A 14,718-nucleotide genomic window follows, 5' to 3' on the forward strand; every position below is an offset into this window, starting at 1 on the left:
GGTTTTCTTCTTTGACTATGTGGGTTCTGGGCACATGAACTCAGGTGCTCAGCTTTGGTGCCAAGTGCCTGTACCCACTGAGCCACCTCACCGGCCCCAGCTGCTAACACTAAAGAGAGAACAGGCGAGTTTTCCATATTAGAAAAGAGTTAATGAGAACAGTGGCTCTGCTTTCTGTGTTGCAAACCTCTTTAGTATCTGACTGAACGGAAAAAAGGCAGCTGCACACTTTATCTGCCTGTGCGCCAATTCTATTCTGCTTTTTGAAGCAATGAAGGTTAAGTAGGAATTAAAGAGCAGCACACACCGAGCCTTGCCTGACACACGGAGAGCACACCCTGGCACCGCAGCAGGCCCAGCGCTCTCGGGACAAGCAAAGGCTCCCCAATGGCTCAGCGGCCTGCTGCTCCTCGTTATCTCTCTCACCCCCCTGCTCCCACGGGGGAGCCTGAGATCAATCCTGGGTGGGTCAGGCATCTCACTGTGCTCAGGCAGCACTCTATGCGTGGCGGCTGCACACTGACTGCCTGACTCTCACGAGGGCTATACACTCCACCGTGGCCGAGACTCCTTGTCTTCTGTGTAGGCCTGGCACTTAAATACTTGGGAAATACTCACTGCATGCGTTAAGTGAGTGGACAAACGCACAGGAAAGCACACTACTGAGCTATGCTACACGGAGCTTTCTTGGCAGAGATCTAGAGTAGTTGGAACTAACAGCTAAACTCAGGTGTAGGTTAACAAAACAGGAGGGTTGGGGAGGGGGATGCATGAAGGAGGCTCAGACAACAGAGGCTGACTGTCCGCTCACACGAGAGCTGGGGTGAGTGAGGCCGCAGGGCGGCTCCCGGGGTTCAGGCTGAGTATAATTCTCTATGCCGCTTGCCTGCTAAGGATTCTTTTTGTTGTTGTTGTTGTTGTTGCTCACAAGGTTATTTTTTAATTCACTGGTATAGAATTTTGTATATAGAATCAAAATAAGTTTAATTTTAGATATATTGGAATAGAACTCAAATTTAAGATTATTCTTCACACACATTTTGTATATTTCTACTTACCCATACAACTCAAGTATAACACAAGGTTTGCTTCCAATACTTTGAAAGTGCTAAGCTGCTCAGGGTAAGTAAGTTATACAAGTTACGTGTTAGTTGATCAAATCATAGTCATGTCAATTACTAGTCTATTTTAATCACAAGAATACACAGCTAGGTGTAACAGATAGAGATGATTCTATAGAAAGATAAGGTAAAATACTGAGATAAGTTCTTTTTTGGTTGATCTTTTTTACTCGATCCTCTAAGAGCATATATAGGGGGAGGAGGTCTTCCTCAATCACAGACATAGGGGAGGGGAGAAGGGGGGAAGTGGGAGGGAGGGAGGAATGGGAGGAAACAGGGGAAGGGCTAACAATTGAGATATAATATGAATAAATAAATTAAGAAAGAAAAGATCTGCTAAGGATTCTTATGCTGAGCTTCAGCCACCAGTGCGCAGTACGCGGTCCTGGGAGGGGCCAGGTGAACAGGCTGTGCTGTGAGAGCCCCACTACTTCCTTAGAACCCCCAAAGAGCTTAGCTGAGTTGACAAGGCACATCACCAACTGAGCAGGCAGCAGTGGGGATGGCCAGGTAGCCCACCAGCTCTGAACTGATAGTAAACAGGGCAACAATCCCCACGGCGCCACTCAGCAAGAGCTTCCTGGCAAAAAATGGGGAGAAAACAAGAAAAACAAAGCCCACCCTCGTTACCACATACACAAGCCAGCAGTGCACTCACTGTTTGAGAAACAGATGGGGCCGGGGGTAGTGGCACACCCGTAGCTCCCAGCGCTCGGGAGGCAGAGGCAGGCAGATCGCTGTGAGTTCAAGGCCAACCTGGCCTACAACATGAGTCCAGGACAGCCAAGGCTACATAGAGAGACCCTGTCTTAGAAGAAAAAAAAAAAAAAGGAGGGATTAATACGAGGCTCAGAATAAATTTCTATTTGAAAACAAAAGTTTGTCTTTCTGCCTGCTCCACAGGCTCAGCAGCTGTTAGGGTGACCTAGGAGACTTGGTGGCCACTAACCCTGAACACAACACTGCTGTGAAGGCCCTCAGTTTCGGTTTTCGTGCGGCTCATCTTGCTGAGCACTTTAGGGCAGAAAGTCTTCCCAGCGAGTCCCACGGTGCCAGATAGGGACTGCGCCTGCTGCTCAGCTTTTGGCTCAGGAAGACGCAGTTCTGGCACATGGCCATCAGCAGCCGCACCTCTCTCTCCTCTCCGGCCTGTCACCTTGGGCATCTCGGGGCCATGGCAGTATTTCTCAAGACTGAACTGGGACAAAGCTACACCACGGCGGGGACAGGCATGGGATGCTTCCTAGCAAAGGACGCGTTAACAAGCGCTGAGCCTGCAAACGGGGCTATTTTCACTGATGATCTTTCTCCTGAGAGAACTGAGCCACCCACTGTGGCTCTCCTGAGATATGGAACCACTTTCACAACGGGCTAACCATGGGTTACATCAGCTTCAACGTTAGCTGAGAACTCAGCTGTAAGATTTTCTCTTTGATTCAGCAAGCAAGAGACTTGGTAAAAGCTGTGTGGGGAGCCACAGTCGGGACAGGGGCACCCTGGGAGAAAAGTGGGAGGATTCAATTTCAGCTCCCTTGGTCCCCTTGGCCACAGGTTTTGGCCATTTGTCTGTGGGCTCCTGTGATTACAGGCCAAGCTTGTGTGTTAGGCGGCTGTGGTAAATGAGGGTGCTACTGGGTATCCGCGGACCATGCCGCACGGCAGACGTGCCAGTTTGACTTGTTTGTTTTGGCCGCCAAGGAGGTGGGGAGTCTTTTGCACAGGCAGATCACATGGCTGCCAACACCGAAGGCACCGTTACTCTCCTGACTTGATGTCAGCACTCATGAACACCACATACAAGGTAAGGCAGGTCAGGTCTCCCATACATGCTGCAGAAAATTGAATGAAAGTACATCGTCCAGTGTGGACGAGTCCACTGTGCCCAGAACCCCTACTCTCCTGCTGTCGCTCCTTGCTATCGCATGCACCCATCTGCAGGGGATGGTGACTGCATGTTAGCTGGCCTGGTAACCCAGACAGGTGCTTAAGCCCAGCGCAGGGCAGCTGGCGGTGTCTGTTCTGGTCTCGGTCCTTTGCCAAGTTTTTGCAGGTATCGGGTAGAAGTGACTTTGTCCGAGCTGAATAATGTGTTTTCATTAGTAATTTTCTGGAAAGGATGTGGGAGAGCTTACCTTGCCTTTTTTTCCTGCCTAAATTTAGTTCTACACAAAAATTATTAAATGTTAAGTCAAAACTGGAGTTACCTCTGGTACTTGTAACTGTACATGTTCTGACAGAAAAAGAGGTGACACTTGTCAAAACTGAGGTAGAGAGTGACTCAAGGTTTCCCCTTTCGTTTTACGGCTCCTCCCTGAGATGCCATCCATCTTTGTGTCTTCAGCAGTCAGTTCTCACCCTTGACCTTGGCAAGTGCTTTGCCAGGGCAAGCGACGCCTTTCCCATCTGATGGCCTCCAAGCTCCCCTGCAGTCCGTGCGGCTTTTCTGGACTCAGCTCTCTGCTTTGTATCGCAAACCCAACTCTCTAAGGTGCTCTATTCCTTCTCTGTGGGGTCTCTGTTGTCCTTCTCTGTGGGGTCTCTGTTGTCCCGGTCTGAGGCTATGCTGGCGGCTTCTTGACGGCATGGTTGCTAGTCATACTTTCTCCAATCTCATGTGCACAGCACTGTGGCGAGCCTGCACTCAAGCCTCCCACGGCAGCACACCACAGCGGAAAACCTACTTCATAATGTCTGAAACATCTGTCCCGCTTAGTGGTCCAAACTAGTCCCATCCCACATCATTCCTTACCTCTTCCCAGAACTTTCCTTACACAGCACTCCCTTCTTGACGCGGACTGATGTTTACTCAAACGGCAGCTTAGGCTGCCTCATTAGACACTAAGAAGCATCTTGGAAGCTGAGCAGTTTTCTTTCTGAAGGAGCCATTGCTGTGACAGCAGGAGCCTCATGTCTCTGCACAGTAGCTGTGGACCAGGCCCCTGGGCACACACTGGATACATCCCTGTTTCCCACTCTCTTGAGCTCGCTTCCCAGCAGTACTGAATCCACGAGGGATCTGCAAGGAGACACGACTCCTTGGGTGACCATCCTACTTGTGGGTATGTCCACCCAAGCAAGGCGGATGGAGAAGTGAGTGGTAACAGTCAGTGTCTCTCTGGCCTAAGTGACGTGCTGAGCCACAGGCATGGGCACACAACCTGGAAGCACTAAACATGTGCACACGCGGCTGCACCACTGCATCAGGAAGACCTCAGCGAATCTTGGTTGGCAAACCATGTTACAGTCTCTGAGACGAGGTCATGGCGCACAGCTTCTGGCCGTCTGTTTCCCTCTGCACACGTGGAAGGCTTGGGCTGCTGGGGAGCTGATGAGGTTCCATGAAACGCCAGGCTTCTCAACCTGAAGAAAGTGCAGCAATGGAGAGGGGCTTTGGCGGGAAGACAGCAATGGAGAGGGGCTTTGGCGGGAAGACAGGGGTGCTCGCTCTGCTCCCTGCACACCAACACAAGGCTTCGTGTTCCGTCTCTAGACTCATTTATGGTGTTAAAATTAACTGAAAAGTGAGTCTAGGAACTGGAGGTGTTTACGACTTGTATCCCTTCAAAGAGAACTGTTATCCCTCCCCTGCCGTCCTAAAGACCATGAGACTGCACAGTGCTGTCCTTTCTCATGAAGACACTAAACAGAATGGAAAATAGAAATGATTTTCACCATCGTCACTTAATGAGTCAGGCTTGGAAAAGTGTTAGAATTTTGATTGATCCTATCTTTTTGGGCTGAATTTCAACAAAAAGGTCAGTGAGAGCCATGACAAAAGCACAAAGACGCAGCCGCCGCTTCTGCAGGAGGCGCAGACCGACATCAGCAGCTCTCAGCCTCAGCTTCGCTTGAACACAGAGCACCTGCATCGCGTTTTCATTTCATTGCAGATTTTTATCGACCCACATCTGACACTACACACTCACACACTCATGGGACTAGAGTCATAAAGCAACCAGCTCTAGCCGGTTGGACTTTGTTGACAAAAAAGCACAGTAATTTGATGAGAACTGTCCTCAAATCAGATCGCATCAAAAAGTGAAAGAGCATAGGGAAAGTGCAGTGAGACGAGCACATGCGGCCTCCGTGGCAGCACCTCTACTCAGACCTGTGTGGGCCTGTTCCCTCAGGCCCCAGGGGACCTGGGAGAAGTCCACACAGGTAAAGGCGCCACTGCCACCTCTGCCTGGTGACAGCACTTCTAGAGAGCTGTCATGGCACTTTATTGTGACTCTTTCTCTCATCACACCAAGGTCAGGACGCACTGGTTCTCACCAGAACCTGGCTCTGCATGTTCCAGGGAACAGATGCCAATGAAAGCAGCTGTGCCGGAGAGACCATGGGTGGCACCTGCCAGCATACAGCTGTGCTTGGTGGCCTTGCTCTCTACAACATGAGAAAATCATGCTGCAACACATGGGAACCCTGAAAATGTGATGCCAACTCCAAGAAGCCAGTCAAGCACCAGCTAGTGTAAGCTCCTTTCACCCACACTTCAGGAGACAAGTTCCCAGAGACAGGAAGTGGGCTTGTAAGATGGGAAGGTTTGGGAGTGGTTGCTAACAGAAACCTAATTTCTTTAAAGTTTGCATACACACACCCCACCATACTTTGCTCTTATTGCTGCTCCCTGCTCCTTACACCTCCCTCCTTATGGCTTCCTTCCTCCCCACAACTACTACCTTCTACTTTGATGTCACATGATTCATGCTCTGGACAGAGTCTCTATTTGGACGCTAACAATGCTCTGTGAACTGACTGTGGTGATATTGCATAATTCTCTGAATAAAAATTAGTGGCCTGCACATTTCAAGTGGGTGAATTACTCAGTAGAATACTTTTTATGCACCAGACTTATTTATTAAGTAACAATACTTGATTAATGAAAACAACTCTCACACTGTGAGAAGCAGGCATGAGTCACGGTGCAGACTAGATGACACCGGACAACGCTGGCTGAGGGTGGGCGAGGAGAGAAACAATTTTCACAGCCACAGAATTTTACTAAGGGTGAGAGAATGCAGCTAACGCAGCCCAACCCACTACTGAGGAGCTGACTGAAGTGCACGTGGGAAGGATGGTGAGATGCCTGCGGTAGCACCAGCACCTGGCCTTGCAGGCTGAAAACGTCTTATTACCAAAACAGGGGGTGGGCAACCAGGAAGTACCAGGGAGCCCAGTACATGAAGCTTGGAGAAGATTGACACCAGAGACTCCAAGGTTTGTTGGCAAGTGTCCCAGCAGGCTTACAGCAACACTGCGTTCACGGCAGGCTTTACCTTAACCCTGTTTCTAAGATAGGGGTGAGGTTTGTCCTCAAGTGTGTGGAGCTACGTGGGACCAGAGGACAGGAGAAGTGGTTCATACAAGTGAACAAAGCAGAGAATTCAGGTTTCCCATAAACAGCTGCGCTAAATGGTGCTGGCTACACACCTGGGGTAGGGAGCACACGTGCCATGCAGTTAGTATTTAGGGCCCTGAGGAGCAAGAGGAAAAGCTGAGGCTATTATGTAAGAACACAGTAGCAAGACTACTCTTTTCTAAAGCTCTGGACTCTATAAAAACTGGTGGTGTGTCCCACAGGTTGTATCATGTTGAGCTTTGCTCTAGAAGGTGGAGGTTTCAGGAGAATTAGCTAACAGGATAGCTCCCAAGTCTGCGCAGTGTCCCGACTTCCTGGGAGGCACAAGCTTCATGTCCAAGCCATGATAGTAACTGAAGCTCCAGAGATTTTCTGATACTCAAACTCTTACCCCATCTTTGTGCATCACCCCATAACCCAGAGCTATCTTCCTAAAAGTAAACTTCCTTTTCTTTTCATTTTATGATTACACTTCATACTGTGAGCAGATGAGATACTAAGAAAAACTACAACACACTAGTCAGCACAACAATTGTAATGGCAGGTGCACTGGGTGTGTGTGCGGGGTTCCGCTCACCCAAAGCCGTGCTCCAGGAGACACCACTCCAAGTCCTGGAACTTCATTCTCATTTTATTCACAGAACTGGGAGGGCCCCAGCTGGGCAGTGGTGGCGCACACCTTTACTCATAGCGTTCGGGAGGCAAGGCAGGTGAATCTCTGAGTTACAGCCCAGCCTGGCCTACAGTGAGTTCTAGGACAGCCAGGGCTACACAGAGAAACCCTGTATCAACAAACAGACAAAGCCTCAGTGACACAAGGCTCCCCTCTGAGATGATGCTACACTAAGCCCTGGGACAGCTCACTGTACTTCTGGCTGGAGCTCCCACAGTCTACCCTCGAGGCTGATAAACGCAGGGAACTCCAGGAAGCACTTATACTTCCCCATGATTACGAAGGGTCCAGCTGGAGAGCCACACAGAGGAGCACAGCGCGTGGCAGGCCCAGGGGCTCTGGCACCGTCCTTCAGGGCCTTCTTATGCCCAGTTACACAGCAGCTGTGTGAACGTGGTCCTTGTGGGGTTTTATGGAGGACACATAGACGTAACTGACTGAACCAGTGATGACTGGCGAGCAGGCCACCCCTCAGCCTTTCCTCTCACCACACAGCTGGCTTCCCTGGCTGGGACTCTAAGAAGAACCATATCATGAGGCTGTGTAGGAGCTGGTCATCTCACAGGTACATGGGCCTCCAGACACGCTGTTTTGTTTTGTGCTTTATTTTTTTCTTTCTTTTGTTTCAAACAGGTTCTCACTTCACAGCCCGGAGTAGCCTTTAACTTGTGACTGTCCTACGTCTACCTTTGGAGTGCTGGATGACAAGTGTGGGTGGCCATGCCTCATCTGTCACCATCACCTCCTTATGGCATACTCCCTGTTGTCCCACAGATGTTTGGCAACCCTAGTCTTTTCCTCATGGGGCTCTGCACTCCAACTAATGACTTCTTCAAGATTCCTCCAGATACACTGTACTGTGCAGGCTGCCATGCCTCAGGGGTGCACATGGGCAGCAGGGACCCCGCCTCAGGGGTGCACATGGGCAGCAGGGACCCCACCTCAGGGGTGCACATGGCCAGCAGAGACCTCTGCCTTAGCAGTGCTTATCTTCTTCAGCAGCTGCAAACTTCAGGAGGAAGGCCACACAGTTTTTTTGCACACTCACAGGGCAGTGTGTTGCATTAGAGTCCAAAAAGACACAACTGAGTAAAGTTCTCATAGTTGTGTCCCGTCCTTCAAGAGCTCACATCCTAGTGGGGACTGACAGAAGAGGAGCCATGGCTGTGCACGGTGCTGCAAGCCTTTCCCTAAGCATTAGAGAGGCAGATGTAGCCTGATCTAGAAGTCTGTGGCCAGCCTGGTCTACACAGTGAGTTCAAGGACAGCCAGTGCTACATCCATAGTGAGACCTTATCTCAAAAAATCCAAAACAAACAAACAACCCCTCCCCCTCCCCCCCTCCCAAAAAATACCCACGTGCCTATGTCAAACACTGGCGCTGGTAGCAAACAAGCCAGACACAACAGTAAAGGGACTGTGACGCACCAGAGCCAGCAACTGTGTCACTAGAGGGACATGAGGCACAGGACAGGCTGAGAGAGCAGAATCTGTCTGACCCGCTGCCCATGAGACAAATACCCAAGGGGTTTTGGATCATAACACTTGCAGAAATGTCCAGAAAGATTTATAGAGGCCAAAGCACACCTGGAACATTACCACACGTTCTCTGTACAGTCTCTGTCAGACAGTGGCCTCCAACTCCAGGTGAGGAAAGAACCAAGGGACATCACATGGGTCACTGTCCTCCAGCCTGCACCTCATGCAAGAGCTTCCAGCTGGTGATCAGTGGGTGCAGGTCACATGACTGCACTACGGTGACGCAGATGTGCACACAGGACTACCTTGCACCAAGGCACTCGCCAGAGTAGAGGAGACACCTGGTTTCCTTTGCCAGCAGCTCATGTAGCACTTCTTAGCACCTCCAGAGAGGCCACCCTCGGCTCCTTTGCCAGGGGCCCCATGACAGGAGGAGGTGCGACACCTGCTCTTCCTACAGCAACCCCTCTCCTGCTAGCCTGTTCACGAGCTGCCTGCTTTCTTCCTAGTTGCTTTAGTTCCTTTTTATCAGTCCAATGGGCTGTCATCTGTATCGCTCGTTTTCAGCTTGTCCTTGCAGAATACCTGTGTGTCTTTCCGGAAAGCTCTGGCTGCTCAGCTGTATCCAGCTAGCATAAGAATTCAAAGTAGCCCTGTCAGTATCTGCAATACACACACTGACTCATTGTTCCCCAATACTTGGTAGTCCCAGTATTATTCATGTGCTGGAGAACAGATGCAGTCTCCTGTCTGCACCCCATCACACTGGCAGGGATAGGTGAGCCAGTCCTAGTGAGAGCTGCGCTGAGGTTCTGGAAGCCTCAAAGCAAGGTCTCTCTAGCCTTCTCCTACCATCTCATCCTGGACTAAGTCATGGGAACTAGAATTTCTTTTCCCCAGGGCAAGTCACAGGTACTAGAAACCCACTCATGCACAGCACAGCACAGCACAGAGCCTACGAAGGCATCTCTCCTCTTTGCCCTGAAGACTCCCATCTCAGAGGGTCCTACTCCACCCCCAGGGCGTGAGGAAGCTACAAAGAGGCCAAGAAGAGGCTGAGCAGACGGGCCCTGCCCACCCTCTTACTCTCCTCCAAGGGTCTTGCCGGCCTTTGGCCTCTGGTCAGTCACAAGGCTTCACTTAGCCTGCGCTGGCTGCAGATGGAGCCTTCTCACGCGGCTGCTCATACTCGCTGCTCCTGTCTCCTGAGCAAGTCCACCCCCATCTTCTGGGCTGGCTAACAAGAGCACGTGCCAACTGTCCTCAGACATGTCATGTTCACTCCAGGACTCCAGGGTCAAACCGGTCTGTCACTTACTCCCATAAACCAGAAACTCTGGAGCCCACATCTCCAGGCCACTGTGAGACGTGAAGGCCCAACTCTTACACCGGGAGAGGCAGAGACGGGGAGATGGCAGGAGAGAACCCTGCGCCCTCACCAACCCCAGAAGATGGAGGGGGAAGCAGGAAGTGAGGAGACGGGCGTGCAGGGTCAAGGACATGCACAAGGAAGGTCACGCCAGGGCTTGAGCTGGGCATAAGGCAGCCCCCTTCCCTGTCCCACCTGGAAGACAAGTTTGGGCTAATGCAGTACTTATGGCTCCTGGACAGAGGCACACGTGTGGCAGCACAGCACTTACATGACGCAGTGTCGGCTGCTCTTATCTCTGTGCTCCTCTACCAAGGAGAATCATGAGGCTTCTCATTTGTTCCTCATCCATGGCACATGACTAGCACTTTAAACAGGAAGATGTGGTGGCTTTGACAAGATTACAAACACTGATAAATATCTTATCTTGCTAACTAGGTTGGTGTTTCTCTCAGAAATAATGCTAAGAATAAGATTGTCCAATCTGACCAACTGTTCAGCTAGAATTATTTTGTTACCTTAAAAACAAAACAAATAAATCCCAGACACTGACAAGACCCCTGCCCTCTGACACCACATTCTCAGTGTCATGCAAACACATCAAAAGATCACTCACGCCACACACTCAGTCACCGTGGGAAGGGACAGCATGCCTCTGGTCACCAGGTCTCACCTGCTGCTGCCGCTGTCGCCTCACTTGTGCAAAGTGGGAGAGCGTGAGCTGCCGGTCCAGCTGCTCCACCCTCTGCTGCCTCTGGATGTCCACTGTGGCTCCCATCCCGACCCTGGCCTCGCTGGTGGGCTCTGAAGATGAGAAGACGGGCTCAAGAGCCCAGGAGAAAAACTGGGCCACCCTGCCAGGGACACAGAGCACCTGGTGAACCTGGAACACTCTGTGCTCATAGCACATGCCGGAGATCTACAAGAAAACATGCAAGTTTGTTCAGATGTAATGGTGGAGACAGTGCAGTAAATGGAGAATCAATAGCAAAGGGCATTTCTTGGATTGTATTTTTACAGTTTTAGCAGTGTTAGCAAGTCCTACCAACTGGCAGACACCTAGAGCTCAAACCAACACACATTTAACCTAATCAGGAAAAAAAATTATTAATTAGGAGTCAGAGAAATGCTAAACATTCCACACTCCAAGTACAAGTACAGTATTTAAGGAACAATGTCTTGATTTTAAAAGAAACCCAGAGCCTGGAGATGTTTTGGCACTCGAGTGCTTTCTGGGCACAAAAACCTGAGTTTAGCCCTCGGCACCCAGGTGGAAGCCGGGCACAGGTGAGGTGGGGCTGAAACACACGGGTCCAGGTGCAAGTGAGACGTCTGCAGAAGCAGGTGGATGCCTGGGGCAGGTACCGAGGCTGGCTTCTACCTACGTGCACATACCCTTTAAATAAAAAATCCACAAAAGTTTGGTCATCCAAACAATCTCACCCTGTGCCCATGAGAGATCCCTGACCCAGTCACTTAACACATGCTGCCAGAAAGGAACAACCGGAAACCTTGGCCTTACTTACACAGTGTTCAGGTATGAGTTTTTTCTAGATGTTTAGTTATGCATTACTATTAGTTAGCAATTAATATTCCTGTAAAATATTTTCTTTCTACAAGCAAATCATTGTTTATGCCATTTATATGGAAGGAAAAGCCACAGTATTTCTCCTCAATATTGCTTTCTGGATAGAAATAACCATGTATATTCTTTTAAATACATTTTAAAAAAACCCAACATTTTGACTCTGACTCTTAGGATGAGAGTATTCACAGTAGACAAAAGAATTTAACAACCTTTCACTGCAATCAGAAAAGTATACCTTAATATTTATTTGTTGGTTGTTACATACATAGTCCAGGCTGGAACTTGCAATGCCCCTGCCTCAGCCTGCTGAGTTCTGGGGTTACATACATACCGCCATGCTCAGTCATGTCTTAGAAGAGCAGCGTAAGTGAATCAGGCAAGAGTATCTCAAGTACCTGCTCTGGGAGCGCCACAGACAACAACACGAGGCCACTGCGCCCAGAGCCATAGCAGCACTTAGTGTTCAGGAAAGGCAGCCAGAACATAAGGACTTGTGACCACCTGCCACGCTCCATGAAGGAACGCAGAGTGAGGTGGACCAAGGACCCACTTCAGGTTGGTAAGGACGCATAGGCCAAGGTCTTCAGGACGATGGGGCTTCGGTGAAGACTGAAGACAGAGCATTCCAAGCAGCAATGAAAAGGCTATGTGGATGCTGTGTAGGGTGCGCAGTGAGCAGGCGGGACACCAGTCCGAGGCCCGGGGCAGTTAGCACAGAGGCACTTAGGAGCCACGGGATAGTGCACACAACGTAAGCTGAGAGGGTAGGTAGCACCAGGAGACACGTGGGGGAGTGAGTCCAAGAAGGGACTTGGGGTGCAGGGGGCAGGGCAGGGGAACCTGGTGCCAGTGGAGCTGTGAGGGGAGCAGTCAGCACTGGCAAACGCAGCGGTGGCTGCGGCCTGGGGAGACCCCTGACCTCAGGACAGGCTGGGGCAGAGGCAGGAGCCAAGGGCAGAATGGAGCAGGCTCCAGAGGGTACAGTGAGGGACTTCCAGTTTCAAGCCACTCCTGTGGCCCTACTGTCAAAACAGCACAAAACAACAAGGAAAATGAAAACAGAGACAGCTCCATGTGGAGTGAAACTAGAAAAAGCATCCGTAACCCTGAAGCTCGTGAGCAAGTGGAAAGTGACGGCAGACTGCGCACAAGGCTCAGGCTGTGGGAGGGCAGCAGCAGGGTGGCTGGGGACCTAGGTCTGCTCAAGTAGCACGTCATCCTCCCCCACGGTCCCCGCCACCCTCTCCTTCACAGTGAGCAGTGAAAGGATCTGAGACGGCAGAGTGAGCCCAGGGAGCCTACACACACCATAAGCCACACATCACAGAATCAGAAAAAAGAGGCGCACACGCAGGTGCTTGTGCATGTGTGCATCCATCCTGGTAATAAAGGTATCACCATCTGTGAGTTGGAAGGTCAAAATGGTTAAGGTACCAATTTTCACTAAATAAATAAGTTTAATGATTCAAAAATAAAGTCTTATTTACTAGGATCTCTTCACTTCATATGTATGAGTATTTTGCTGCATGTATGTCTGTGTGACCGCCGTCCCAGCATGCCTGGTGTCTGCAGAGCTCAGAAGAGGGGGACGGATCTCCTGTGACTGGAGTTACGGATGGCTGTGAGCCGCCCCGTGTGGGTGCTGGGAACCAAGGAACCAACCCAAGGTCCTCTGCAAGGCCGACAAGTACTCCTAACCGCTGACCCAGCTCTCCAGCCCCTAAGCAAAGTCTTGATAAGGTGCTTGCTGGAACGGAAATGCCAGTCCGCAGTCCTGGACCGTTTAAGGTTTGCATTTTTAATGCACTGCGGTGGGGAAATGAGGCGGGGCATGACAACGTGTTTATGACATCATCCGTGTCTGATCAAGCCACAGGCAAAGCCATGCTCCCAGAGGATGGCCACGTGTGCAGGAGCGCTCACGGGAAGCGAGAGCTCACATGTCGGAGCACTTCTGTGTGACGCTGTTTTCAAACAGCACTGCAAAGTTTCAGCCAGTCATAGGGACCAGAATACAGAAAACTCAGCAGTTCAGTGTTCTGCACTGGACAATCACAGCGCCCAATTCCATGAAAACATGTAACAAAAGTAACTACATTAAAAATTTACCTACTTCCTACCAGAGTCTCCACAGTAACGCATGCTAACACTCCTGGTTATTCCGAGTCAGGGGCTCACTAGGCAGAGCTGGCTTTGAACTCACTACAGAATGATCTGGAAGTTCCGACTCCCCTGCCTCTGTCTCCTATGTGCTAGGTTTTTCAAGACAGGTTTTTTTGTTTTTTGTTTTTGTCTATCCTGGACTCGCTTTGTAGACCAGGCTGGCCTCAAACTCACAGAGATTCACCTGTCTCTGCCTCCCAGAGTGCTGGGATTACAGGCGTGCCACCACACCCGGTTCCCAAGCCCAGTTTTTAAGGGCTGCTGAAGATCCCACCAGGGCCGCACTGCCAACTGGGTTACATCCTCAGCCTGAGACAGTGTTTTCCTGAAAGCCACTGCTTGCAGCAGGGTGGGGAGGCTTTACAACTAGAGTGAAGCCGTGGAGCAGTTGTGTAGCACGCATCAAGCCCTGGATGCAGCCTCCAGCAAAGGAAGGAAGATGGCGGGAGGGGGGAGGGGCAGAGAGGACAGAAGGCAGGCCGCTCAGGTGAGCGTGTTGTTCTTCTAGAGACCTGAGTTCAACTCCCGGCACTTACGCCAGGCCGTTCAAAGCCACCTGCCAATCCCACTCCATGAGCTGACAACCTCTCCTGGCCTCTGTGGGCAACCATGCTCACAGGTGTGTGCACCCACACATACTCACAGGTGTGAGCACCCGCACCTGCACACACACAATTGTAGAAGTAAGGCCATATGCTAGGACCTGCATTGCGACAGGCCAGGAGAAATACCCCAGGACAAGTGAGGTCTTCTGAGGCAGGAAGTCCAAACATCAAAGCGAGGACCAGCAACAAAGATAATCGCTCGGACAGAAGATGACAGATAAAACAAAGGGGAACACAACACACACGGGGTGGGGGTGCTAGGTCTAGAGTGGAACACAGCCAGGAGGGCAGGAGCACAGGCCGAGCAAGCGGAGGCTGCGCGAGCCCACATCGGCGGGGTATCTAGGCCCTAGGTTAT

The 14,718-nt window shown here is 50.7% G+C and overlaps 1 protein-coding gene across 2 annotated transcripts in view; it reads right to left on the bottom strand.

The window, feature by feature from the left end:
- UBAC2 (UBA domain containing 2) overlaps positions 1-14,718 on the bottom strand; it is a 139,081-nt gene that overhangs the window by 12,229 nt on the left and 112,134 nt on the right. For both annotated transcript variants that reach the window (XM_084768220.1, XM_084768219.1), the window contains one exon: positions 10,678-10,923. In XM_084768220.1, coding sequence (XP_084624346.1) covers positions 10,678-10,923 — 246 coding nt within the window. The remainder of the gene's footprint in view (positions 1-10,677; positions 10,924-14,718) is intronic.

Source organism: Acomys minous (assembly GCF_964271855.1).
Source record: "Acomys minous genome assembly, chromosome: 18".
Taxonomy (NCBI): Eukaryota; Metazoa; Chordata; class Mammalia; order Rodentia; family Muridae; genus Acomys; species Acomys minous.